This window comes from Colletotrichum navitas (assembly GCF_030913465.1).
Source record: "Colletotrichum navitas strain CBS 125086 chromosome Unknown LY79scaffold_48, whole genome shotgun sequence".
NCBI lineage: Eukaryota > Fungi > Ascomycota > Sordariomycetes > Glomerellales > Glomerellaceae > Colletotrichum > Colletotrichum navitas.
In genome coordinates, this window is record NW_026850594.1 from 110,365 (window position 1) to 135,381 (window position 25,017).

The window sequence follows — 25,017 nt, forward strand, 5'->3', positions numbered from 1 at the left end:
TTCTGTGGGGTAAATGCTGGTCTTGTTTAATGAGTGTCTCTTACTAAAAGCGCTTGAATACGGCCAAAATAGCCGTACTCCTGTCAGCCAGCCTATGCGGTTGACTAAGTGGAGATGCCGGCCATTGCTACGACTACTTAGAAGAGACCCGCGGAAGCTTCCTTAGCTCCCGGTGTATCTGTCGAGCAGTGAATGCTTCAAGGCTTGAACCTTTGGGCTATTGGGGAATTTGAAGGCAGATCGCTCGAGTTGTTAACACTGGATGGTTCCGTTGTATATTAACCATGCAGCTCCTCATTTTAAGCAGCGTTACTTCCCTTGCCCCTAAGCAACAGGGGGTCTGTCAACCTGTCTGCTCAAGTTCTCCTGGTAGTCGGTCGCGGCGCCGACATTGTCCGTTCGGGCCACTATGGTGTAAATCAAATCTTGATCCAGTGTGGGGGCTTGACCAGTTAACGAAGACTCGCAACCCGAGAGGGACCGGCCCGGCGTTGCTTGCGGGCCAGAATCGTGACGTCGTTCATACCCCTGCCTAGTTGGTTGACGACGGACACTCTTCTGAGGCCCGGGGTAAGCCGGAGACAGGTCGATCTTAATCTGGCATATTTTCAACCCACAGTACTAGCCCTGTCAACTTCAGGTAGTAAAAGAATGGACCAAGAACGTCGTCTTGGTTTGCAATCCTTCTCGTTTAGACCATTAATCTGCTTCCTATAGTCCACTCGTTCACTAGTCATTCGTTCAGACACCAGCGATTTGCTGCCCACGCTCTTTACACAGGCTTCGCCATGAAGTCCCATTACATTCTTTCGCTTCTGCCCTACCTCGGCAGCGGCGTGGTCGCATTCCCCGCCTACCTTAATGAGGCTCTCAAAAACGGTGCTGACTCGAAGCTCTCGGAGCACCTGGCCGGCGTCTTCCATGAGACCCACGAGAAGAGGCTCCTCTTCGACCCGATGACCACCCCGATCGATGTGGCCGGCAACCACAGATTCATTCCGCCAAACTTTGAGAAGGGCGACCAGCGCGGCCCCTGCCCGGGCCTGAATGCCCTCGCGAACCACGGCTACATCAGCCGGGACGGAGTGACCGGCATCGCAGAGGTCACGGGAGCCATCAACCAGGTCTTCGGGATGGGCATCGACATTGCGGCGATTTTGGGTGTCTTGGGCACCGTCTTTGTTGGAAACCCTCTGTCGGTCAACCCCGGCTTCTCCATCGGCGACGTCTCCCGTTCGTCGAACAACATCCTCGACAACGTCTTTGGGCTTCTCGGGACGCCCCGGGGCCTCTATGGCTCTCACAACATCATCGAGGGCGACGCTTCCCTCACGCGGGCCGACCTGTACGTGACGGGAGACGCCTCGACAATGGTCATGGATCAGTTTCAGGCGCTGTACGACATGTCGCCCGGCGAAGGTGACTACAACATGGACCTCTTCAGCGAGCGATCTTCCATCCGCTTCAGAGAATCCATTGAGACCAATCCCAACTTCTACTATGGCCCTTTCACCGGCATGATCGCTCGTAACGCAGCCTACTTTTTCGCCTGCCGCATGTTTTCAAACTACTCCTCCGAGAACCCTGAAGGTGTCCTCAGTAAGTGTTCTTCCTCTTGGCGTGGGGGCACTGGGTATTGACCGCGCTGCAGATAAGGAAACCCTCAAGAGTTTCTTCGCCGTGCAGGGCGAAGAAGGGAATTTCACGTACAACCGCGGCTGGGAAAGGATCCCGGAGAACTGGTATCGTATGCCAGTCGACTACACCTTGGTCCAATTGAACTTGGACCTTGTTGCTCTGATTCTCAAGCACCCCGAGTTGGGAAGGTTGGCTATTCTCTCCATCCTGTGCAGAAGGCAAAAACTGACAGACTCCGTCCACAGCATCGGAGGCAACATGGGAGAGATCAACAGCTTCGCTGGAGTCGACCTTGGCGACCTCACGGGTGGCGTCCTGAACCTCACCAAGCTCCTGGAAGGCAACAACCTTCTGTGCTTCGTCTTCGAAATTCTCAAGACAGTCTCGCCAAACTCCCTGTCTACCATTTTCACCATCGTCGAAAAGCCTCTCAGTATGGTCACCGACGCTCTCGGAACGGCCTTGGTGAACCTCTCTTGCACCGCTTTCAAAGACATGCAGGTGGGCGGACAGAGTCTTGACGAAGGTCTCAAGGCTCAGTACCCTGGTGCTCGCATGTCTGACAATGTTCTTTGAGATGGGCATCCTTGACTACTAGCTCTCACTTGTTGTAAGTGTAGACGGGGTCAGACACAACCAAAGGTTAGAGGACGGCATATCCCATACGTTGCCAACTGAGCTTTGATCCATAACAAGCTGAGCAGCAATGTCCGCCCACGGTCCTGGAGTGAGATTCTCCATGTAGGAAAACATGCCGTTTACGATAGCTTCTATGTCTTGACATTTGATAAGATAAAGAAGATGTTCTATGTCTAGCGTGTAACATTTATAGCAAGATTAGCACAAGCATTTCGGAGGAAAACAAAAAACATCAATTCGAAAAGATTTTCAATTGTTCATCTCGGCATCTCATCATGTCTCCCTTCATCCAAAAAAAATCGCTTCCGTGTTCCGCTTTTTACAACTTGGCATGCTTTTCGTTAACCAGTACGTATCTGTAACGGGCATTGCCGGCTTCCATATCAACAATCGCCTTGTTGGCATCCTTCAATGGTCGTTTCTGGACCCAGGGTTTGACCTTCTTCTCGACCGCGAGGTCCAGCATCTGCCTGATTTCAGAAGGCGAACCGATGCCACTGCCTCCGATCTTGATGCCGCTCGCCAGGAGGCTGAAGGCGTTGATAGGAGGGAGATTACCACCGTCGGGGGCGCTACAAGTTATCAGTCATGCGTGAAATATGGCGCACGGCGTGGATGACTTACCCAACTTGGATGTAGGTACCGTTAACCTTGAGAAGCATCAGGTACTGCTGAAGAGGCATCTTGTCGCTGGAAACGGTGGAGATGATCAGGTCGATGCTGCGAGCATTATTCTTGGCCCAGCCCTCGTCGTCGTCCGTCGCGATGTATTGATCGGCACCCAGCTTCAGGACCTCCTCCTTCTTCGAGGCCTTACGTGAGATACCAATGACCTTGTCTGCGCCCAGGGCCTTGGCGAAGAGTACTCCGAAGTGCCCGAGGCCGCCGACGCCGACGATACCAACGGTCTTGCCGGGCCCGCAGCCGTTGTCCTTCAACGGCGCGTAGACCGTGATGCCTCCGCAGAGCATCGGCGCAGCATCTTCTGACGGGAGACCCTCAGGAATCTTGACGACGAAGTGGCCGTTGGTTCTGTTGTAGTTGGCATAACCGCCGTAGGATTTGCCCTCGTCGTTAGGGTATATGCTTCCGTAGGTGCTAACATTGCTGCGAGCGCAGTAGTTCTCGCGACCAGTGGAGCACTCGGGGCAGTCGGGCTGCAAGCAGGAACGAGCCTGGGCACCGACACCAACGCGGTCACCGACGGAGATGTCCTTAACGTTCTTACCGACGCGGACGGCCTTGCCGACAATTTCGTGGCCGACGCAACAGGCTGTTCACAGGCGCGCAAGTGTTAGTGGGGGGATAGAACTTTGCGAAATGCCCCGCGTTTGCAGGAGGGCGGGGATAACTGGACACGTCGGGAACTCACGGTAAGGGGTCGGGGCCCAGCCTGATCGCAGCATGTGAAGGTCGGAACCGCAAATGCCGCAGTGGGAGATCTCAATGTCAACATCATCCTCCGTCCACTTCTTGGGCTCAAACGAGCCCCATTCCATCTTTCCATTGATGCTCTCGGGGCTGTGGCCGAGCCATCCTTCGAACTTGTAGTCGGTCATTGTTGCGGCGAGATGATCTGGATGTGTTGTTTGCGAATTCTGCTAGTAAACCACTCGATGGCCGAGATATATGCACAGGCAACGCGCGGGTGTAACGCTTTATATACGCATAGGGAGCTGAGCTCCTCCAAGGGCCAAGTCCATGACGGCATCCCTGAGCTCGGGAGCAGGGGTCCAACTATGGGTTCGGTCACCATGTCATCGAGAAGCATCTATGCCGGAGCTAGCCGGAGTTAACACGGCATTATGCCATTTCGTACTGATGCGGAGGCCGGCCCACAGACACCAGGAACAGCCGTCATGCCGGCGGCAGGCTTGTGCTAGGCTAGGACTTCAGGCGGTGTCGAGCCCCAGCAGCATGCTACGCTGGGTTTTGCTCCGACTGCTAGTGCAAGGAGCTCTCGGACAACAACCCCGAGTCTTCCGATGGGTCGAGGTTGCTGCTCGTTTGCAGAATGTTGCGTACGTGGGCTACATCCCCAGCCGAGGTCCTTCGCGAGTCAGATAAAGTCCAGTACTTGCGGGAAACAAAGAAAAACCTCGCAGTCCTTGTCACACATCTCTAACCAACTCAAGACGACAGATACCTCCAGCTAATTACTAGTAGGTATTTGCTGCAACCTGCTGACAGGCACGGACCACATTATATTCCGACTTTCCTGTCCCTGGGCTAGCGGCTGCCATGCAATGCACGAATCTGCGATTAAGGTGCTTATGGCCGATCCTCTACCGGCTGATTCTGATGGCCGAACAGTAACCCCTAAGCATTGATAATTCATCGGCGATAGGCAACGGAAGTGGGTGGCTGACATCGGCCTTTGCCCTTGTCAGCACCTTGCATTAGCGATTCTGCTTGTCTCAAGGCTTGACGCTACCTACCTCATCTAGGGTAGATTTTGCTTATCCAAACTCGGCGCATTCGGACTTTGGTCCGCCTTTCGACGATGGCCTTCCTCGGCGGGGTTGATCGCCGGTCGTCAAGGAAGCCGAGACACAATGGGTCGCAAATTCAAATGATCAACAGCTGGTCAGCCCAGTGTCACCACGGCCACTTGCAGAGCGCTCTTCTTTGTCCTTCTTTGTTATATCTGTCTGCGTAGTAAGCGAGAGGCCTGGAGACTACGGAGAACATTAAACCACAGCTCTCAAATCAGCGTTTTCCAAATAAAAATACTGTCAGCTGTTCGTCATACGTCCATCTTCATAATCACATTTTTTCTTTACCGTTAGCCAGCACATTGACCGGGAAAAACTTCAACATAGGACCTTATGGGTTTTGTTGTCTATAGTAGACTGTAGCGCCGGTGCACCCACGACAACACTTTTTTGTTTTTTCCCCCTAAATGGTCAGCCGCAATGCGTGGTAGACAACAATGGTAATGATCAATCTGACGTTCCTACATGTATGGAACAACTCTGGCTCAGATTCTAAGCAATCCACTTGGTCAACGCCGGCACATTGTAAAATCAGTCTAGGTTCGCAATCACCCTCTACTAGCCAGTAAGCGCTGGTATTTCTTGCGAAGCATACTCTGTCATTTCTTGATGATCCGTCAGGGCGTGGCTCTTGCGTCACAGCGACACAACGAAGAATGTTTGATTTGAGCTGAAGATGTAGAGTTAACGACGCTCATAGAAAATGTGAACCAGGAGATTCATGGGGGCTAGTTCTCAGGTATTTCGACATATGATTACAATTGCAACTGGTACTTTGTGCATTTCAGCCTGTGATTGCATAGACAGCTCGAGAACAACACCGCGTCTGTCGATGTTGGTCACAGGCTCACAATGCCATGTTCAAGGTGCGGCTGTAGAGTATTGTCCATAGGCTTACGTTACCGAACTCTAAAGAGGAGTGCATCGCGAAAAAAGTACTGGCCTCTTGTTAGTTGCGCCGAAGAGCGTGAACTTCTTATCCCGCCGTAGCTGGCACCTCACTTAGCAGGCCTTATACTACCAGAAATGCAGCCTGGCTGAATCGCAATGGACATCTCCCGAGGTTTCGAGGTTTCGATTCACAACTTTCTACCTTGGTTTCAGGCTTTCTTACTTAAGAAAGCAGTGCCTGGTGATAAAAAGAAGCGACTCTAGCTAAACTCCAACACATCAGAGTCATTCATGTCTTTACTAGGCCCGAGGGCAAAAACAAGGTCGGGAACGACCAGTACGATGACGGACAATTACTCCCACATGCAAAAACAATGTGATCAGTGGGAGGCTTGAACTCCCGGCCTTGGCATTACATAACATTTCTGGTGAAATATTAGTACCACGCTCTAACCAACTGAGCTAACCGACCCGCTTTCGAGTTGATTGTGATGACTCGCAAATGCGCCAATGACGGTGACAGCGCAATTGGCCCCACCAACTCCAACGGAGTGCGAGGAGTTGATTGCGATCCCCGTGGATAAGAAGCCTTTGACTGTAGCTCAGTGGTTTGTTTTGTTACAATAAGTGTTCGACTCTTATATAGACAGCATTGTTGTTGTAATCAAAGATTCACTGTTGCCTTTCCATAAGATTGTGCTCATTCACCACAACGTATTGCTGGAATCCTCCACAAGTATGTATAAAGATCGAGGTCATACGGCTTTGTCCAAAAGGGGGAAAATAGGATATAAGCAGTTGATCTCACACTGACATATAGAATACACACAAAGCGTTGTCCTCAACTCTTTGCCTATTCTCAGAATTTATCAAACTGCTCAGTCAGAATGCCGCGACGATCTGACTACTGCATATTAGAATCGTCAACGTCACCCAACTTGCCAGTACCGGGCTCTACATCTTCGCAGAAAGTCGCCATTCAACCAGAAGACCCCATCACACCAGATTCGTCTTGAAGACTGAATCCCCCGTAACAACAGCCAGCACTATGGAACCAGAAATGCAGCCAAAGGTATCAGGCCCCGCGTCTCGGGGCACAACGACATGCCAGAAACACTCCGCATCATCCAAGGACGCATCAACTGCGCCGGAGGTCGCTAGCCACAGTGACGACGTATCGCGAAGCCCTTCGGCGCAGTTACAGAACCCCGTGAACCCGCACCCGCGTCCGCGTATACTTAGGCGCAAGCGAGGCTTGACGGTTATGAACAGCAACCAGAAACGAAATGATCTGCTGAGGGAGGATGCTGTAGTGGGCAGCTCCAAATACTATAGTCGACCCCTCCCCTCATTGCCAGTTTATCGCCCACCCACAGAAACTGAAGAGGCTGGGAAGGTTTGGCGTTCGACTGCAGAGGAGCAAGAGGTTCTCGAAGAGCTGGCGGATCAGTTTGCTGTTAGAACAAAGTAACCAAAACGAACAAAGAACACGATACCAAGAGGAATCTTATCAAATAGAAATTTACAGGAGAAACTTGCATCAAAGAACAAAAGCCATGTGGTCAGACGTAAAAACATCTGAGGTGAGTTTTGTCTCTAGAAACCTCTCACATGGCATTTCTTGTTCCCTCTTCAAACTACCCGTCATTACTTAACTCTACAAACTCACCACTCTTGTATATTGCCCATCCTTCTGTCCATCATCAATGAAACATAAGATGCAGATCTAAGACCGCCGCGTGAAACTCAGCTGGCAATCATCCTAGGTTCTCAATTAGCCACGTCCTCATTCATCTCACCTCTGACCAGTGATACCACTCATGAGCGTGTATCCAGCGGAAGAAAACTCACCATGGGAAACAGCGTCGCAAAGACTCTGATCTCTTCCGACTTTGCCGTCGCGTAATGCTTCCAGTCAACCTCCAGCGCCGCCTTGCCGATCATCGCCGCCATCGTCAACGGCACGTACCGCCTGGCGAGACAGTCGTGCGGCCCCGCGCCGAAGACGAGCCAGTTCCTGGTCTTGGACTCGGCATCCCCGGTGATCCAGCGGTCCGGGTCGAAGAGGTCCGGGTTGGGGTAGACCTCCGGGTCGTGTAGGGCCGGGTAGCACGACGGGATAATCATGGACCCCTTGGGGACCGTGTAGCCGGGCGTGACGGGGAACTTCTTGGTCGCGAGGTAGGGCACGAAGATGACGGGCGGCCGGAGGCGCAGGACCTCCTTGACCACGGCGTTGGTGTATGTGAGGGACTCGAGCATCGGCAGGTCAAAGGGCCTGGTCCCGTCGCCGCCCCGCGCGGCCAGGTTCTCGGCGCGCACGCGCTCGACGACGTCGGGCCGCTGGGCGAGGATCTGGAACAGCCAGGTGGTGGCGCTGCTGGACGCGTCCTGGGACGCGAAGAGGAAGGTGAAGAGGGTCTCGGATATCTCCTCGTTGGTGAACTCCCGGATCACGTTGGCCGGCCGCGCGGCGCCCGCGTCGTCCCCGGCGGCGACCCGCGCGCGGTACCGCTCCGACTCCATCATGTGGAGCACCCAGTGGTCGACGATGCAGGTCGGCGTCGGCCACGCGCTTGCCCCGCCAGACCTTGGTGGAAGGGACGTACATGGACAGCGGGACGTTGACGAGCTCGAGGGCGGCGGTGACGAGATAGAAGTCGTTGGCGATCTTCTCCACGGCGTTCTGGGAGATGTAGTCGCCAAAGAAGGTGCGGCACGAGAGGGCGCAGTTGATCTCGCGGAAGAGCGCCATGAAGGCCGTCGGTCCTCCCCGCTCCGCCTCGCTCGCGGCGACGAACTTGGCAAAGTAGTCGCCCAGCACCTTCTCGTGGACGGGCAGGTAGGTCGCCATGGCCTTGTTGGTGAACAGGGGCATCAGGCCCCGGCGGTACTCGACGTGGGCCTTGCCCTGGAGGAATACCCAGGACTTAGGGCCGAGGATGTCCTTGGCGATGGGAACGATGCACGGCCCGGCGTAGGCTGGTGATTTGAAGACCTTGTGGGCGATGTCTCGGTCGGACGCAAGCACGACGAACCTGGAATATTCCAGTCAGTTGGGGATGCATGGGAGGGTCTTTGGAGAGCGTTGGCTACTTGTGGAAGACGGATACACAACTCAGGGGACCGCTCGCCCATTGTGCTAGATATTCCTCGAATTTTGGATGCAGAGCTTGAATGAAGGGTCCCATGAGTGGGATTTTGAGCGTAGGACCTGCGATTGAACCTTTGCGTATGAGGTACATAACTAATAGAGTCAGCTTGAGACACACTGCACAGGCTGGAGGTGGATAGTACCTTGATCGTAGACTACAACACCAAGCAGAAATGTCACAGCATACTGCCAAGTAGACCAACCGGCAAAAAAGCCCGGGAGGTTACCCGGGAAGTGTAATGTACTGTTGGACCATGTTTGCTGCAGCTCGGCCTGCGCGACGGGCGTGCCAATGATCACCGAAGCCATCTCGAAGCTCGGAGGTGTGTACAACTTACAAGAACTTGACCTTGATTCAAATGGCAGGGACCGGCCGTCTGCGGCTTTCTTATATAAAGACCAACTCCCAGCCTACGAATGGCCCTCCAAACGTCCATTCCGTTAGCACGATACCCAAGCGGCTCGTTTCGACAATCCCTCGTTGCAACACCTGCAATGACCGGCTCGTTTTCGTTCCATACATGGTATAAGCCAGCCCTGCCGGGGGACGGAGCATCAGCGTCGTCGTCGTCGTCATCGTCCGGGGCTGGTCTAGACGGATCAGGTGCTTTGACCAACTACCGCTTCGGGTCCCTCGATCCCTTCGACTCCTATCCACAGACCAGGCTTCCCCGGGAGCAGGTTCAACGTTTGATACATAGCTGTACGCAAGTCCGTCCGGTTGATTCTTACTCGGGGGGGGAGGGGGACAAGGTTCTGAGATGGCAGAGGATTGGCTCACTAAAACCCCTTGCAGTTCTCCACAAGATCGCGTTCGAATACTACCCCCTGGACCTGAGCGCGACGTCGAACCCTTTCCTCGTCTCGTGGTGGCCGCTGGCCCTCGGCGATCCGGCGCTGTTCCACGTCTCTCTGCAAACGGCGTGCTTGACGAGGAGTTGCTCGCCCAGAAGGGTTTCCAGTCCTCCGAGATCCTGATGGCCGACTCAGTGGCTTTATTGCGACGCAAAGTCGAAGACACGTCACTGGCGATACAGGACGGAACGATGAACTCTGTCATCACCTTGGCGGCAATTGAGGTGAGAATCGAGACTGTAGAGAACCTCGAGTCTCGTTCTTCTGTGCCTGCCGTGACCGCTCACTAACAAGGCCGCTCCCATGTCAGTTCGACAAGGGCAACACTCGGGTCAGCACGATGCACGTCGCGGGGGTGAAGAAGCTGGTCGATATGAGAGGCGGCATCAACGCAGTGAGGCAAACCAGCCCGCTCACTGCGAGAATGGTCAGCTGGTGAGTCGAAGTGCTCCACTCCCTAGCCCAAGGCGTTGTATTCACAGACATCCTCCCAAAGGGTGTCAATGATCGTCACGGGCCAGCCCCAGTTCGAGACGCAAGACGACGCCGGGATAGGCGATGGGGTTCCTCCTCCCCCAGAATGGCAACTCGACTCGGCCGCCTTCCACGAAGACATCTCAGAGCTGGGTGGCGTCGAGATTGACTACATCGTCAGAGAAGTGGCGGTGCGCCTGCGCAATATCTTTCGACGGGCGCAAAATGTGTCTCTCACACCTACACGCCTTCACGACCTCACATGCTTTGTCATGCATCGGTTACTACTGTCGATGCCGAGTGGAATGCACACCCAGTCTCCAGTTTCCGAGTGCGTACGCAACGCCATTATACTCTACATGTTTATCATCCAAGGGCCGACGTATTACTCGCATACGGTGATGTTTAACACCATTTTGGGTCGGTTCATGAACCACCTCAAGCAACTACATGCAACACCGCATCAATACGACTCCCTAGATGTCTGGCTGCTGACCATAGGCATGGCGGCCTCATATGGAACCGAGCATTATGAATGGATTACAAAGAGGGTAAGAGATGTTGTCCATGCAACGCAGTTGACCTGCTGGGACGACGCTCTTGTTCATGCTCGACGCCTTGTATGGTTGGAAACATGCCGCAGCGACGAAGCCTTCAGGCACCACTGGGCTGCCTTCTCTGGTGTTGCAAGCCAACCGCCGTTTAGACATAGTCTATTGCCCGTGGCATAGAGTATAGACGGCCGTGGCCACTTGCTTTACCTCTGAGTAATAACCCTGATTACTTTCAAAACATCAGGCACACTGGTAGTTCACACTCATGGCACCCCTTGCCTTGAGCCGTATCCCCAAGAGGGACTGACTATCACGCTAAGACGCGGGGGTTCACGTCGGAAACACAGTTGCAAATTCTTGCGGGGGCCGGCCATGTGACGACCGACGCTAGTGAGACGAGCCTACCCTGTCCATTGACACTTAGTGTAGGCGGATCAGTCTTTAGGGAGAAGAGTCAACTCTTTCCTCTTTGTTTCTTATCTTTGGAATTGTAAGCCATGCAGTTCAAGCTAAACTTGCTGATAATAATACTTGGCAGGCAATTATCAATCAGGCATGTTCAACTCCATCAGGTCTAAAGATCGACTTCTGTATGAAATGCCGGCAAGCCGGAAAACAAGTTGAGAGAACGATTACGGCGGATTTAGAGACCATGATCGGGCTGGCAAGGTAGTGGACGGTTCATTGGGATAGACCAACAAAGGCCGATGAAGCCCTTTCCTCATCAAACATGAAGTCATCTCAAAGGTGACAGAAACAAGGTTAGTAAATAGATAACCCCTTGGATTGGCGCCTGAGAACTGACAGCTACGTAGCCCAGGTTTGGAAACATGTGTTGCCCCATCCGGCTGCCATCTTTTTCATGGTTTCCCATCATTGTCTCACCAGACACCCATGACCTAAAGCCCGCGTATCCCTCCACGCATTCCTGTTGGAGATGGACAACAACCCGAGAAGGGGGGGCAAATGAGGAACGTGGCTTGAATGGAGGTGTGTGTGACACAGTGAGAGTAAGAGTAAGAGTGAGAGCGAGAGTGAGAGTGAGGGTGAGAGAGAATGACGGATGTGCCACACCAGCACAGTAAGCGGACCGGGCCTTCCTCCCCTTATTCGCAGACTGGCGCGTTCCTGCCCGTGCAACGACCCAATCAGCACCGCCCTCGCAATGCCCTCTTTGGGGTGTTTTAATACAAGGCAGGTATGAAGTGAGAAGTACGTACCTGTACCTTTCTCCCGCATCCTGTGGTTCCGCCCGCTCTGTGGCTGGAAGGCGCCGTTTGGGAGTCGCGTGGGTGTGGGTGTGGCTAGTGACGTCACGATGAAGACGTCACGGGCGACTTTGTGGTTCGAGACCGTCCAGCTGTCAGCGCCTCCTTCCTGCTGGCCTGCATTCGCTTGTCTGGGGGGGGAGGGCGCATCGCATCGCGTCACCTGGACGTCGTTTGGCTCGCGTGCACCATAAAGGCTCTCGAGCTCACTCACGAAGCTCTGAAAAGCATCGCAAATTCCCATCACAATCGCACCACGTCACTTCAACCAACTCCAGACCATCATCACCTGCACACTATTACCACCTTTTCCCATATAATCAACGCAAGAACACAACAACCGCAGCTATGGCCGTCACCAACGCCGTCCAGGACCTCTTCAGCAGCATCTACGAGCTCCTCTCGTCCATCTTCAACGCCTTCTACCACGTCCTCCAGACCATCTTCAACACCATCATCGGCTTCTTCACCGGCATCGTCAACCTCATCTCGGACGTCTTCTCGGGCGCCATTGACGTCGTTGGCGGACTCGGCAAGTTCTTCTTGAGTAAGTCTCCAACCCCACGGCTCTTTACTAAAGCTGGGAGAGGAGTGTGCGTACTAATAGGCATCATCACAGGCAACTTTGTCATCATCGGCGTCATTGCCGCTGGCGGCTACGCGTACGTCCACTACACGTCGCAGGGCAGACAGGTTGCCGCTGGCAAGAAGACGGCTTAAACAGACCGACACCGTAATCGCATATGGCCATTCAAGGATAAGGGTATATTGTCAGGGGAGGCTGCCGCGTGAATGGGCTGGCTGTATAGCCTTCGGCAGCGCTGAGAGATGCACACCGAGTGAAGGAGCTAGGAATCGGTTGACATCGCGACACTGGGTTTCACTAGGATGATACCACACTACTGCTAGTTTTCTTAATTGTTTACGAGCGTCAATGCCGCTTCGAGCTGCGCTCTACTCCCATCGCATTCCTGTGACGAGCGATGCCTTGTCCCTTTGGTAATCAGTTCACCTCTACCGTGTAAGCCACTTAGTGGAGCGCACCAAGGGCCAACCCGGCGTCGCCGCTCCACTTCCAACGCACAATGCTTGATAATTGGCAACTTTTTGGCTCTAAGCAACCACATCCGATATGGTGTAGTGGCCAACATGATGCCCTCTCATCTCGATGAGAGGTTAGGCATAGCCCCGAGTTCGATTCTCGGTTTCGGAAGCTTTTGCTGTTTTCCTTGACGTTTTGCATCCAGCAAAGCTCACTCCTACCATTCTTTGCCGTTCATTTATTTTGCTTCCACTACCTAAGTTACGTAAAACATTTACAACTCAAAGAACGATAGGAATTTTTGTCTAGCCTGCGCAGTCTAGATTCATTCAAGAAGGCCGTGACCTACCACGCCTAATATAGCTATGAGGGTCAACAAACACCACTGACTAATGTCCGAGAGGAGAAAGCTCGTCTTTAGTTGGGCAGAGCAGGGTTTCAATCCGCACAACACGTCCCGTGATAGGATCGGCGTACGATCGGCTACAGCCATCTTCGTCCGCCACCATATGGGTGTCTGCTTCAGCCCGAGAGAACCCGAACCTACACTGGGAGCGCTCCCTCGCAGCAGGCGGTAATTCACGTTTACGTGATAATCCCTCGCCAGCCAGTCTCTGCAGGTTCTTGTAAACTTACACGTTCCCTCCGTCACACGCCGGCGGACTTACACCCACATCCCGCCTAGCTCTTCTCCGTATGGTGATGGACCGCCTCGGAGAAGATCGCTGGCAGGCCTGCAAGGGAAGAAACCATGCCAAACCCGTCTGTCGGCAGCTCCGGGTTCGGCGTCCCATAACGTGACGAGGGAGAGAGCAGTCGTCCATAGATGTGTGCCGCTGATAGAATCAGGCCGTGAAGTCCCCAAGAGTATTCCCCAGATGTCCACTGGCTGACCCCAGACTCGCTAGGAACACTAGATCGACACAGAGCGGGGGGTAGGGGTCATCGGCGTTGCTTCACCACCCTTCCATCACGAGGCTCCCGGAACCTCCTGCACGGCGTTAGTGCGACTCACTCCCCGATGACTGAGGACCCCCATCCGTGCTAGTTTCGTCCAATCCGAGCCCATCTACCTCTGCCATCATCTTATCAGATCATCTGATCCGATCCCTCTGGATCCGCCGTCTGACCGGGCGGCCGCAACCCGTCTTACAATCCAGATGGCTGACTGAGAAAATCAAACTGCAAGTTGTCTCTTCTGCCGCCTAACGAATGTCACGTCCACCGCAGTACTCGGTCACAGTCGTCGGAAAACCTCTTCTGGGATACACAGCAAGACCACTGGCCAAGGGCGAGAAGGGTACCCCAGATGCGACAGAGGGCATCTAGCTCGGCTTGATGAACATTATCAGGGAAGCCCTGTGTGCGTCCACTGCTCAGCCTCTTTTGAATGGCAATACTTGGTTACCACGGGCAGGGCCTTCGCGGAGATTCCGTAATGAATGCAGGGTTCTGATTGGTATAGTCTTAAAGGGGCGGGCGACCACACAAGCAGAATGCTTGACATATATTATACAGGGTGGCAGGAGTAAGTTAATTACCCCTATGATGTTACCCCATGGCTGACATCAGAATAGATGGGGAATATTCATCAAAAGTGAAGCCCCGTAGTAGGGGGGTGAACATTGGTTACCTAACAGGGGCAATTAACTTCGGCCTGGTACCATCGTATAAGTAATTTAATTCTGACATAACTATGGTCGTATCGCCATAGTAGTAGACACACCTCGTATATTAAGTTTGACTTAAACTCAGGTATTATTCCAAAAATAATGGGCTCCAATTACGATCTGCCCCTATTAGCTAACTAAAATCTCCACTCCACTACGCAGAATAATGCAACGGGCAAGGGTTATGCCTCCCTCCTAGCCGTATATAGAAAAAGGAGTGTTGTGTTATGACGTATCAAGATGCAGTGATACGTAGGTTAAATACTTCAACCTTGTCCCCGTTCACACCGGTTTGCGAGGAACAGTAGTGTTGTTCATCCCATCTTCTCTCGTTTCTACTACCCGTGAAACAGTCAACACATTCAACCCACAAAGATGCGAACCTCATTCTTCCAACCTCTTGGACTGCTCCTGGCTGCTGCCTCTCAGGCTGTGGCTCTGCCTCAGCAGTCCGGAGCGCCACCCGCAATAATCCCTCCTCCTTGCGACCCCATCGTCCCAGAGCCCGACCTGGCAGCCACATACGATCGCTGGTTTGACTTCCAAAAGGCATACCTGTTTGATAAAGATGTTGCGGCGACATTCGGTTTCTTTTCTTCGAACTTCACGGTACATATTGACACCCCCCCCCCCCCCCCCCCCCAGATTACCTATTCTAGGCCACAAACGACCGAATGCTGACTATTTCTTCTCCAGAGCAAAACACGCTGGAGCAGCATGAGCCGAGACGAGTACTGGGCTAATGATGTCACCCAGGGTTGGGCATCGGTCTCAAGCTACCCAACCGATGCCTCTTTCCGTGACAACAAGGGGCACGTTGCCTACGACATGGGCGTGAACAGGACCGGACATGCTGGCGATGACTTCGTATGGGAGCATGGATGCATTGTATCGCACCAGCAGACACGTACCTAAATGTTGGCTTGCTTACGTGCGCATGCAATCGATCTATGCGTATATTAGATTATTTTCATGGTACATGGTACCGTATATCCATTTCGCATCTTTAATGTATAGTTATACATAGTAAATACCCTTTTTGGTTATAATGTGCGTCCTTTATTTGTGCTAGTACCCATTGTTTGTCAGGCAAAAACAGTCGCGACCGCCCAAACACCCGTGGATCTGGGGGCTACACCGGAGGAGCTGGCGGCGACCCACCCGCAGCACATCTACATTATCATGGCGCAAAGGTACGGCGCCGGCAGCATCTTCTACGTCGAACCGTGGCCCTTTGTCAAGTCGCAGGTCGTCATCGCCGACCCAGACGCCGCCCGGCATGATCGCCGAGCAGGTTCTCGTCTTCCGGGAGCGGCTGGGCGCGCTCGCTGAGGCGGGGGCCGCCTTCAGCATGGAAGAGGAGGCGGCCAGGGCTGTCTTCGACGTCTTCGGCGTCTCGCTCGGGTCGCAGCTGTCCAGGTCGTCGCTACTGGAGGACCTGCGGGCGTCGATCAACACCGCCACGACATTCGTCAACACGTGGAACCCATGGAACAAGCGCAAGGCCCGGCAGGGCAAGCGCTCGAGGGCCACGTGAGGGGTAATCTCGCGGTCGAGATGACGGAGAGGTAGCGCATCTTTCAGGACGAGAGGGAGCTGCCTTCCAGGCGACAGACCAAGAGCATCCTCGACCGCATCGTCCTTGACAGGACCCAGGGCAGACCGAGCGCGACGCTGGATGATGAGTTCATCAACACTGCCGTCACCAAATAGGTGATGATAGGATTCTGAACCATTTTGTGAAACTGAATTCGATCACTAACACCACCCCAGCCTCAAGGTCCTCCTCGGCGGCTACGGCACCACCAAGGACACCTTCGCCTGCATAACCATGCTCATCTCCTGTACTGACGGTGGTGAATGGCACAACGCAGAGTCTGGACTACATGGGCCTAGACCGCAACGTGGGAGATCTGGCTTTTCAGGTGACCGGTATGGTGGCCAGGCCGAGACATGACATGAAGATGAAGGTCTATCTGATGGGGAAGAAGTAGGCTGCATTAGGGCCATTGGGCAATGCTTTGGGTCTAGATTCCCCCAGTCCCCAGTCACATAAGCTGCTTTGCATTTGTATGATGGTGACTTAATTGAATCAACAAATTTATTGTCTGATTTCCCTTGGTTGCTTTGAGCTTTAATCTGATGTTATAAGAAGCAGACTTATTTATATTAAGCGGCCTCAGCTAAGCCATCGGCAAGGCGTACAAGTTTCGGATACATGTCAAGATATTGCCTAAAAGCCAGCCGGCCTACTGTAACAAGCTCGAGTCACATTCCTGTATTCTGATTTGAGAAGCGTTCACTCTGGCGCTGTTGCTTGGCTTATGCTATTTCCAATATACTAGAAAGTGATCCTCTACGCTTATATTGAAGCTTTTGTTTGATAACCAACAGTTGAGGCTGTGCTTTGAAGAACACAGTGCAGTGGAACTAGTATTTCCTAAATTAGTTAGCAATATATTTATTTTTAGATTACATTTATAAGTTACTACGTCTTGAAATGAAGCAAGTTACTCAGTTCTGTCTCATATATAATTACTCATATCGTCTAGCTGATACTGACAGTTACACTGTATTTTGCGAGGTATTTGCTTGCAAACAAGAGACATATAACTATGTCTATTAGCGTAGCTTGACTCTTGCTCCTCTTACTGTCTCTGTACCCGCCATTGAGGGAGTTTTGACAGAGCTGATTTTGTATGAATGTTTTCAATTCCAAACACCTTTTCAGATCTGTGTGTGTAATCTCGTAACAACTCGACGGCATCTTCCAATCTGCCCTAAGGATGGTATATCAGAGTCAACGCACACATGCTGTCGAGGGTGTCGGGGTGATCCTCTCCAAGCACCCTCTTTCCGGGTGCCATCGCCTGTACTGCTAGCAACTCTGCTTCTTTTCAACGTCCTTGATTCCCAAGCGCTTTCGCTAGGTTTTTGCTAGCCATCGGCGTATCTGGATGTTCCACTCCAAGCACCCTTTTGCTTATCTCCTTAACCTGTCTAAGTAGTTCCTCAGCCTCCATCCAGAGACCTTGTACCCCAAGCATTAACGCTAAGGTGTGAATGCCCCCTTTTCTCTACCTCTACTATCTTTATGAGTATGTCCTGAGCTTCTTTCAACTGGCCTTGTCCCCAAAGCGTGATCGCTATATTGTGGGTGTTTCGCAGCGTACTTGTATGCTCCGATCCTAGCACCCTTTTCTCTAACTCTGCTACCTTCATGAGCGTATCAGCAGCTTCCTTCGACTTGCCCTGGTGCGCAATAATTGTCGCCAGGTTGCCGATGTTCTGGAGAGTACCAGGGTGCTCCTCACCATGCACCATCTTACTTAGCTCCACTGCCCGCACATGTAGCCTTTCGGCCTCCAGGCTCCCTCCACCTGTCCTCCCCATAGCATAGTTTACCCAGCGTCTCCTTGGCAAGAAATTCCCATTCGGTTGCGTACTCCAATGAATCATCGTCAATATCTTGCGTATGTACGATCAGATGTCGACGAAACTCCACTCCACCTTCATCCATGAGCTGCATGCACGCTGCAAGGATAAACACCTCATAATGCCTCCGAAGCGAGATTCGGCCATTATCGGCCTGCGTTGCCCTCCACCGTACTAGATTATGCATCGCAATACCGGGCCATTCCATTTTCTCATTTCCCTCGACCTGCTGCGGCATATTGTACCTCACCAGGACATTGCAGCTCCTTCGATAATTGAAATCATCCCACTCGCCGTTTTTTGTCGAACAATATTGGTCAAAGTCCTGCGATGATGGTTCGTGCTTCGCCATACAGAGGCTCGCAAGACGAAACATCTCTTCCCGGACGATGTTGCCTTTAAATTGCGCAAAGAAACGTGAGTAACAAGCCGGGCCGCATGGACGTATATTCCCTCTTGATTTTCCCCCGCGTGGCGTTCCACGCTGTCCAAACAGTCTTTTCTGGCGGTCGCAGTCCCCGAAACCCGTCCGTCTTGAGGAGCTCGTTGTGGTGCTTGTCATAGTCGGTGAGATATCGCGACAGAGCAACCTGAGGCATGGCGTCGCTGCTGATGTAGGCTCCAGCAAGATCAATGGCAAGCGCGAGACATCCGAGCTTTTGTACTACCTCGTTGCAGTGGTGCTGAGTTTCTTTGGAAGCTGAATCTGCATCTTTATCCTGGTGTTTGAGGAGAAGTGTCGCTGCCTCGGTCTGCGACATGACATCGATGTGAACCCGTTTGCAAACCTCATCAAGGAGATGCGTACTTCGGCTGTCTTGACTGGTTATGAGAATGCTTCCGTGTTGTCCCTTGGGTATAATCTTCTTGACGCCTCAATCGATATCATCGGCGTTGTCGACTATGACGAGCCACTGGTCGTCCGCCTCAGTCCTGTCGCGAAGCCATCGGTTTACTGCTTGGACAGCCGAGTCTTCGAAGACCGAGCCCTGGTTTTCGGCACGCTCGACGTGTATTTGCAGCTCCGTGGCACATCGCTTGAAGCTGGATCGCGCAGACTCCTCGTTCGTCGCATCGAGCCAGAGGATGGGGTTGTATTGACCTTTCTTCCTCTGCGCGTAGTCCAGCGCCATCTGAGATTTACCGGTACCGCCCAGGCCATGAAGAATAACCGCATGCGGGATGCCTCCATTCACATGGTGTATTTGCAATTTTTGGTCTAGATCCCTTGAGGGCTCAATACGGTCGGTATAAGTGCCTGACCTTTCGACTGGAACCGAGTAGTGGTGCTTTTCCGTCTTAGCCAAGTGCTGGGTTACTTTGAGAAGCCTCGACTTGATTTTCTCGTAGCTGGAGCTTCTGAAGCCGAATTTGTTTAGCCCGTAATGGTCCACATCCAGACCGTCGTTTCGAACGTTGTTCCCGTCACGAGCCATTCGCTCTCTGGGACCGCTGCCTCGTGAGTGGGCGGGGCCTTTGCTCTCCATGTCGTGTCGGGGTTGGACCCCAGGCCGTGGGCGAAGTCGATACTGCGTCGGTTAGTCAGGAACTTCCATCACGATGGGACTTGGCCACGCCTACTCGACACCATCAGCCCGCGTCGGGAACACGCTGGGACCCACCGGTACAATCTTAAACTCGGACTTTGGACCTTGGAGATGGTGCATCCGGGACGGGATTCCCTTGGTGAGTCGGTCGTAGAGGCTATCGAGAGCAGGAAAATGAGAACGTACAGCGCTGTTAAGTGATCCATGACCACTGTATTAGTTTCTTAGGATGACGATGCGAACAGAACGCATTGAAGATGGGAATACGCAGTATATTGCTTGCTTTTCGAGTCTTAGGTATACTTGCTGGAGGTTGGCAGGTTTGTTGCCTGGAGGTGAATCCAGTGTCACTATGAGCGCCCTCGTCCCTTGCGTGACCCCTTCTCTTAGCCACTCGTTTTGGGCCCGAGGCCTCGCCCCCCCGGAAGCGAACACCGCGGCGAGGCGCTCGGTTTCATGCGTTCGTACGAGCGTCTCATACGCTACCCTTCGGATTTCGAGCTGGCCAAGGAGGCGCACCTCATCTCGCCCTTCCCAGTATCAGCACGACGAGGGCAGCAGAAGACATCGCAATCGGAGCTGACGTACGCCGACTTCGCAGCGTTCATCCGATCATTCTCCAACGTCAGCAACGCCGAGGCGTCTCCTAGGTGGCACTTTGGCCAGTTCCGCCTGTCCCGGCTACACTGCGCCGTACGCATCTTCCAGCCCTCGGCCGCGACGCAGAGGGGACTGAAAAACAGGGTCTTCTACGAGGAGGAGTTTTGGCAGATCCGGCGGTTCCTCAAGAAGTCCGCCGCCACGCTCCTTTCCGTATTCGCCGCGCTGTCTCTGATCCTCTCGGCGATGCAGGTGGTGCTGGCCGCCAAGGACGACGGGGGGTGGCGTGCCTTTACGGAGGTGAGCGCGTGGTCCGCGGTCACGGTCATCGTAGCGGTTGCGGCCGTCTTTGTTGGGTTGGCGTTGGTTGGCCCCGGCTTCTGGCTGTGGCAGTTCCAGTTCGGATACCGGTCGTGGAGGAGAAGTCATGCCGTCCTCAGGGAAGCCAAGATTCGTGACGGTAGAGGCGGATAGCAACCGGTGTTTGTCGAAGGGCATCTGCCAAGCTGGTGAGTACTTGGTTCAAGGTGAGTGGAACGACAGGGTGCGTGAAGCGGAGTCGGTACCGGATGAGCGTAAACTACGACAAAGACATTGCAAGTGATAGTAGATAACACGAAGTGACGAACAGCAGACGACGCACCAGGTCCACGGATATCAAAATCTTGTGTCGGGGCAAAAAAAAAGAAGAAAAAAAAAAAACCCCCCAACATTCCATGCCCGCCAACCCAGACGCCCTGTTGTGCATGTAAGGGCCGTCCGGGCCCTGATTTACAGAGGAACATGTGTTCTAGTTAGACAGGTCGCGTGGGCGCCTTTTGTCGGCAAAATTGGAACCGCCGGCGTTAAACAACCCGGCTACTACTGCTACTCCTACCACTATTGCCAGTACTGCTATGCTTTCGTGGGTACAGGTAGGTATAGAGTTCAGCAACTACATGATCGGCCATGCTTCACACGTTCGAACGTTTGAACCTGTCGACACAGAAACCGAGAAATTCCGGAACATGTCATGGAAGAGAGACTGGAATGAAAACTATAAACCCAACAAGATGCCACGGACTGAGCTTTACCCGGGCCGCAGATCTACTCAATCTCGCAGTAATGCCCGTGTCATATTTCCATGTCCTCGAACCCCCCCCCCCCCCCCCTATCCGTTCTACACCCCCTCCTCATACGGCCACAGCACATGCCGTTCTACACCATGAAGAGACTGTATTGCAGCTAGCTACAGGCTCTTATCAAGAAGAGAAGCACGAGTCCAAGCGCCAATAATTATACAAAGCGCACCAAAACCGGACCAGAACCACATCACGTACGACCCTCTCCGTCCCGTTTCCAGCGACGACGACAACAACGACGATGACGCTGGACCGGCCGAGAGTGAGGTCTCGGCCCGAGACCTCCCTGCTAGCTCTACGGCGCGAACAGCCTCCTCCCCTTTCCCCAAATAGCAACAATCTTCACCGCCAAAGCCACCCAAGCGCGGAGCCGCGTCCCGCGCGCCTGCGCTAGACCAGGGCATCAACGCCGCCGTCAACCGTGCTCCGACTTCCCTTTCCCCTCCCTGCATCAAACCTATCAGAAAAAGTACACGGGGTAGAATCGGATTGGCAGGAGCGGCTCACGCCCTAAACGATGACTGAACACCACTAACCCTCCTCCCCAGGACGAGACAAAAAAAAAAAAAAAAAAAAAAAAACCTAAAGATGGAGGCGACTAACAGAGGAAAGCAGGGACCACCCCTGTTCGCGAGAGCGGACCCAGGGACGGTTAAAGTTGTTTGTTAGGGGCAGTAGGCATCGTGTGTTCGGGAGTTGTGCGAGGGCGTCGTGTCGTGCCGTGCTTCCGCCTCGAGCTTCCCTAGGCTTCTTTTTTTGGCGCTGAGCATCGTGCGACGTTACAGTGAGCCGCATGCGCATGCGAACCCGCGCGAGGACGGCGCCCTCGGGAGGCATGGGTGATCCTCTCGTCGTTGAATCATGGCATCATGGCAGCAAGGCCACCCATCTCATCATCCACGGTTTCAGATACATTGGGTCGCCATGCACCAGCCACACCACTCACAAACAGCTTGAGGGAGGGGGATTAATGAATTTTCTATGACCCTGTTCTAGAATTCTTCCGCAGAAGAAGGTATCAAAAAAACAAGAAAAAAGAGAAATAAGAGGGGGAAAAAAAAACAGAAAAAAAACCCAAACCACAATGACACGGCCATGGTTGATCCATCCCTTCACACAATCTGGTCTCCCAAAGACCATCATTGTCCAGCATGGACAAAGTGTGAGACCAAGGATCGCTAAGCTCCATGCTTCGCATCGAATGCTCGTTTCCGACAATGTAAACTAAACCCATATGAAACGCTTGACCGCTGTCCGTAACCCAGATCATACCAACAACGCCTGCCGTCCTGACGGCCAGTACGCACAAGGCCAGGAAGTGAAGCCCCCGCAGTGCGCGAGACCTGCTGCTCGCGGCAGGCCGGGACTAGTTGGTAACTCTCCTTACCCAGAGCGTCGTGGGCTCGTAGTCTGCGTTGCGGTCCATCCTCTTGTACGCCCGGTGCAGCTTCAGGCCGGTTTCGTACTCCTCGCGTTGTATTTCCGCCAGCTCGAGCTTGAGGGCTTCCACCTTGCGCTTCTCGGCTTCCCGTTTGAGCAGGACGGCCTGGCTGGCCAGGATGTGGTCGGTCGGCATGAGCTCCGTCATCTGCCTGACGGCCTTGTTGATGTTGATGCGGCGGTTGGCCAACGAATCGAGCCGGGCATTGAGGTAGCCGACGCGGTCGTTGGACATGGAAGTCTCGGTCGGGGGCGGCGGCAGGGCTTTGCTGGTGGACCAGACCGAGTCGGGGCGGCTCGAGTTGCTGAACACACTGGCGGGACTGGTGCGCAGCAGCGAGTTTCTCTGGCTGGGCAGCTGTGCTCGGGCGGGAGGCGGCGAGGCTGGCTCGGCAAAGGCGCTCGACTTGTACGGAGACGACATGGAGATGACGATGGGTTGATCTGGATTGATCGAAGGGCTCGTCGACTTGATAACAGCTGGGCGCTTGCGGCTCATGACCCCTTCAGCTTGGTGGGGGGACTGAACCGGGGCAGAACCCGTCTCTGCAGATTCGCGAGGTGTGACTGAGGTGGAGACGGCGGCGGCGGGGTTGTAACCCAACGTAGGATGAGCCGCAGCTTCGTTGACCACGGCAACGGGTTTGCGTTCAACCGACGACGGTGGAATAGTAGGTTGATGAGGCTTTTCGTGCTCGTGAAAGGTTGGTGACCGGATGGTCTGCTCAGAGTAGATGCTCGAAGTGTACGACGGTTGAGGCGCGCGCAGACCTAGCGGGTTCGCACGATGCGGCTTTCTCCGTATAGCCTTGTCGTGGTCTGATTGGGCAATAGGGGGGCCCTGCTGTTGTTCCGGTAGGGGTGCAGGCAAGGGTGCAGGCTGCAGAGTCGCAGCATCGGCAGCAGTAGCGGCGTCGGGCGTCGCATGTACGGGCGACTGGACATCGGCGCTCGAGTTGGGGGGACTGGGATATGAGGACTGAGCGGGCGCGGGGGTTCGAGTGGCCGAGGGCGAAGGAGAAGCAGTCAGCTGTCGGGGAGCGTTGAGCACAGTTCTGGTGGTGGGCGTCCTTGAGCGCGGTGACGTTTCAGATCTTGGGGGGCTAACAGGGGACAACGGGGAGGTGGTAACACCCGCGATGGGTAGCCTAGGCCCAACGGCCGCACGTCTCGTGCTCTGGGGAGGGATGGTAAGAGGCAACGCAGGTTTGGTGTCGCGGACGGGCTGTACTATGGGCATCCGTCCACTTGCGCCGCGCCAGGGCGGGCGCTCATCAATGGGCTCAATGACGGCTGTGGCTGATTCGGAAGGAGGCTGCCACTGCTGCTGCTGCTGCTGGTGTTGCTGCTGCTGCTGTTTGTTTCCGCCGATGGGCCGCAACCTTCGCAGACGATCGCCAAAGGTCTGCGTCGATGGTGCATTCTTCATGGCTTTCATGGCGGCCGGAGACATGCCGAGAGCCATGTTGGCAGAAAACTCTTGGGCGTACTCTTGCGGTCGGACCTGGCCCGCACGGCCCTTGTCCTGCGACGTGGGTTCGCCCGTCATGTCATCCCACCTGGTCTCGCGTTGGATCCGCAGACGCTGCTGGGACTTTGACTCGCGGAGAGTGTTAGAGGCGGCCTCTTGGTTCTTGCGGCGCTCGCGGCGCATCATGGGAATGCTGGTCTTTCTCCGAACCTCTGGGTTCGGCTGCTGCTGCTGCTGCTGCTGCTGCTGGTCTGAATAGCCGTGCTCGGCGGCGACGTCGAGCTGCGACGTATTGGAAGAGCCCATGGGAGAGACATTGCGGCCCTGCGGTGGGGCGGTGGTCCTGAATGAGAGACACATGGTCAGCGGTGGTCTGGCATCGATCGGGTGTCGGCAAAAAGCACAAACGCCATCCCACGTGGAGTCGGGAGAGGCTTTGTACGAGGGTGTGCTTGTGTCCGGTGTTTGTTCTTGGCGGTCGTCCATGACTTACCCTTTCATCTGAGCTATCATGTCAGGAGAGCTCGGGGGAGAGACTTCCGCCGCGGCGTAGCGGTACATGTTGGAGGCAGCCACGTTGGCGAAGTCTGGCGAAAGAGGGGATACGGCGTTATGGTCCCCGAGGGGTGCCTTTTTGGCAAACTCTGGCGAAAGGGGGGAGATGAAGTCGTCGTTCCCGGAGTAGACGGAGGAGGGAGGGCGCCAGCGCCTAGACGGGAAGCG

The 25,017-nt window shown here is 54.1% G+C and overlaps 11 protein-coding genes and 2 non-coding genes across 13 annotated transcripts; 6 read left to right on the forward strand and 7 right to left on the reverse strand.

The window, feature by feature from the left end:
• Window positions 1–788: 788 nt before the first annotated feature.
• Window positions 789–2,214, forward strand: LY79DRAFT_591737 (oxidase; the record flags this gene model as incomplete). Its single annotated transcript, XM_060561319.1, has 3 exons — window positions 789–1,599; window positions 1,652–1,826; window positions 1,884–2,214. 3 exons carry the CDS (start codon window positions 789–791, stop codon window positions 2,212–2,214), a joined length of 1,317 nt encoding a protein of 438 aa, XP_060412092.1.
• Window positions 2,215–2,596: 382 nt separating this feature from the next.
• On the reverse strand, window positions 2,597–3,836 carry LY79DRAFT_581326 (zinc-binding dehydrogenase; the record flags this gene model as incomplete). The annotated part of the gene is made up of 3 exons (XM_060560183.1): window positions 2,597–2,849; window positions 2,902–3,550; window positions 3,650–3,836. 3 exons carry the CDS (start codon window positions 3,834–3,836, stop codon window positions 2,597–2,599), a joined length of 1,089 nt encoding a protein of 362 aa, XP_060412093.1.
• A 2,204-nt stretch (window positions 3,837–6,040) lies between these two features.
• On the reverse strand, window positions 6,041–6,135 carry LY79DRAFT_t181. Its single transcript has one exon. It is a non-coding gene; the product is annotated as a tRNA-Ile (tRNA).
• A 1,254-nt stretch (window positions 6,136–7,389) lies between these two features.
• On the reverse strand, window positions 7,390–9,126 carry LY79DRAFT_690741 (cytochrome P450; the record flags this gene model as incomplete). The annotated part of the gene is made up of 5 exons (XM_060564733.1): window positions 7,390–7,425; window positions 7,515–8,238; window positions 8,273–8,701; window positions 8,760–8,910; window positions 8,961–9,126. 5 exons carry the CDS (start codon window positions 9,124–9,126, stop codon window positions 7,390–7,392), a joined length of 1,506 nt encoding a protein of 501 aa, XP_060412094.1.
• LY79DRAFT_690743 (uncharacterized protein) lies at window positions 9,110–10,877 on the forward strand (the record flags this gene model as incomplete). The annotated part of the gene is made up of 6 exons (XM_060564734.1): window positions 9,110–9,140; window positions 9,353–9,520; window positions 9,614–9,723; window positions 9,753–9,896; window positions 9,983–10,107; window positions 10,169–10,877. 6 exons carry the CDS (start codon window positions 9,110–9,112, stop codon window positions 10,875–10,877), a joined length of 1,287 nt encoding a protein of 428 aa, XP_060412095.1.
• A 1,075-nt stretch (window positions 10,878–11,952) lies between these two features.
• On the forward strand, window positions 11,953–13,181 carry LY79DRAFT_635779 (uncharacterized protein). The gene is made up of 2 exons (XM_060562258.1): window positions 11,953–12,515; window positions 12,588–13,181. Exons 1-2 carry the CDS (start codon window positions 12,317–12,319, stop codon window positions 12,686–12,688), a joined length of 300 nt encoding a protein of 99 aa, XP_060412096.1. The 5' UTR covers window positions 11,953–12,316; the 3' UTR covers window positions 12,689–13,181.
• LY79DRAFT_t178 lies at window positions 13,095–13,181 on the forward strand. Its single transcript has one exon. It is a non-coding gene; the product is annotated as a tRNA-Glu (tRNA).
• A 1,705-nt stretch (window positions 13,182–14,886) lies between these two features.
• On the forward strand, window positions 14,887–15,725 carry LY79DRAFT_635781 (uncharacterized protein). The gene is made up of 2 exons (XM_060562259.1): window positions 14,887–15,289; window positions 15,377–15,725. Exons 1-2 carry the CDS (start codon window positions 15,056–15,058, stop codon window positions 15,593–15,595), a joined length of 453 nt encoding a protein of 150 aa, XP_060412097.1. The 5' UTR covers window positions 14,887–15,055; the 3' UTR covers window positions 15,596–15,725.
• Window positions 15,726–17,110: 1,385 nt separating this feature from the next.
• Window positions 17,111–18,004, reverse strand: LY79DRAFT_581330 (uncharacterized protein; the record flags this gene model as incomplete). The annotated part of the gene is made up of 3 exons (XM_060560184.1): window positions 17,111–17,120; window positions 17,333–17,460; window positions 17,762–18,004. The coding sequence occupies 3 exons, from the start codon at window positions 18,002–18,004 to the stop codon at window positions 17,111–17,113; spliced, it is 381 nt and encodes a 126-aa protein (XP_060412098.1).
• Window positions 18,005–18,513: 509 nt separating this feature from the next.
• LY79DRAFT_671315 (uncharacterized protein) lies at window positions 18,514–18,876 on the reverse strand (the record flags this gene model as incomplete). Its single annotated transcript, XM_060563899.1, has 1 exon — window positions 18,514–18,876. The coding sequence occupies one exon, from the start codon at window positions 18,874–18,876 to the stop codon at window positions 18,514–18,516; it is 363 nt and encodes a 120-aa protein (XP_060412099.1).
• LY79DRAFT_277657 (uncharacterized protein) lies at window positions 18,834–19,886 on the reverse strand. The gene is made up of 2 exons (XM_060552086.1): window positions 19,697–19,886; window positions 18,834–19,644 (listed from the first exon to the last, which is right to left on the reverse strand). The coding sequence occupies exon 2, from the start codon at window positions 19,600–19,602 to the stop codon at window positions 18,991–18,993; it is 612 nt and encodes a 203-aa protein (XP_060412100.1). The 5' UTR covers window positions 19,603–19,644; window positions 19,697–19,886; the 3' UTR covers window positions 18,834–18,990.
• LY79DRAFT_277656 (uncharacterized protein) lies at window positions 19,887–20,789 on the forward strand. Its single transcript, XM_060552085.1, has one exon. It carries the CDS (start codon window positions 20,119–20,121, stop codon window positions 20,734–20,736), a length of 618 nt encoding a protein of 205 aa, XP_060412101.1. The 5' UTR covers window positions 19,887–20,118; the 3' UTR covers window positions 20,737–20,789.
• Window positions 20,790–22,331: 1,542 nt separating this feature from the next.
• On the reverse strand, window positions 22,332–24,591 carry LY79DRAFT_559598 (uncharacterized protein). The gene has a single exon (XM_060558268.1). It carries the CDS (start codon window positions 24,478–24,480, stop codon window positions 22,750–22,752), a length of 1,731 nt encoding a protein of 576 aa, XP_060412102.1. The 5' UTR covers window positions 24,481–24,591; the 3' UTR covers window positions 22,332–22,749.
• Window positions 24,592–25,017: the final 426 nt, after the last annotated feature.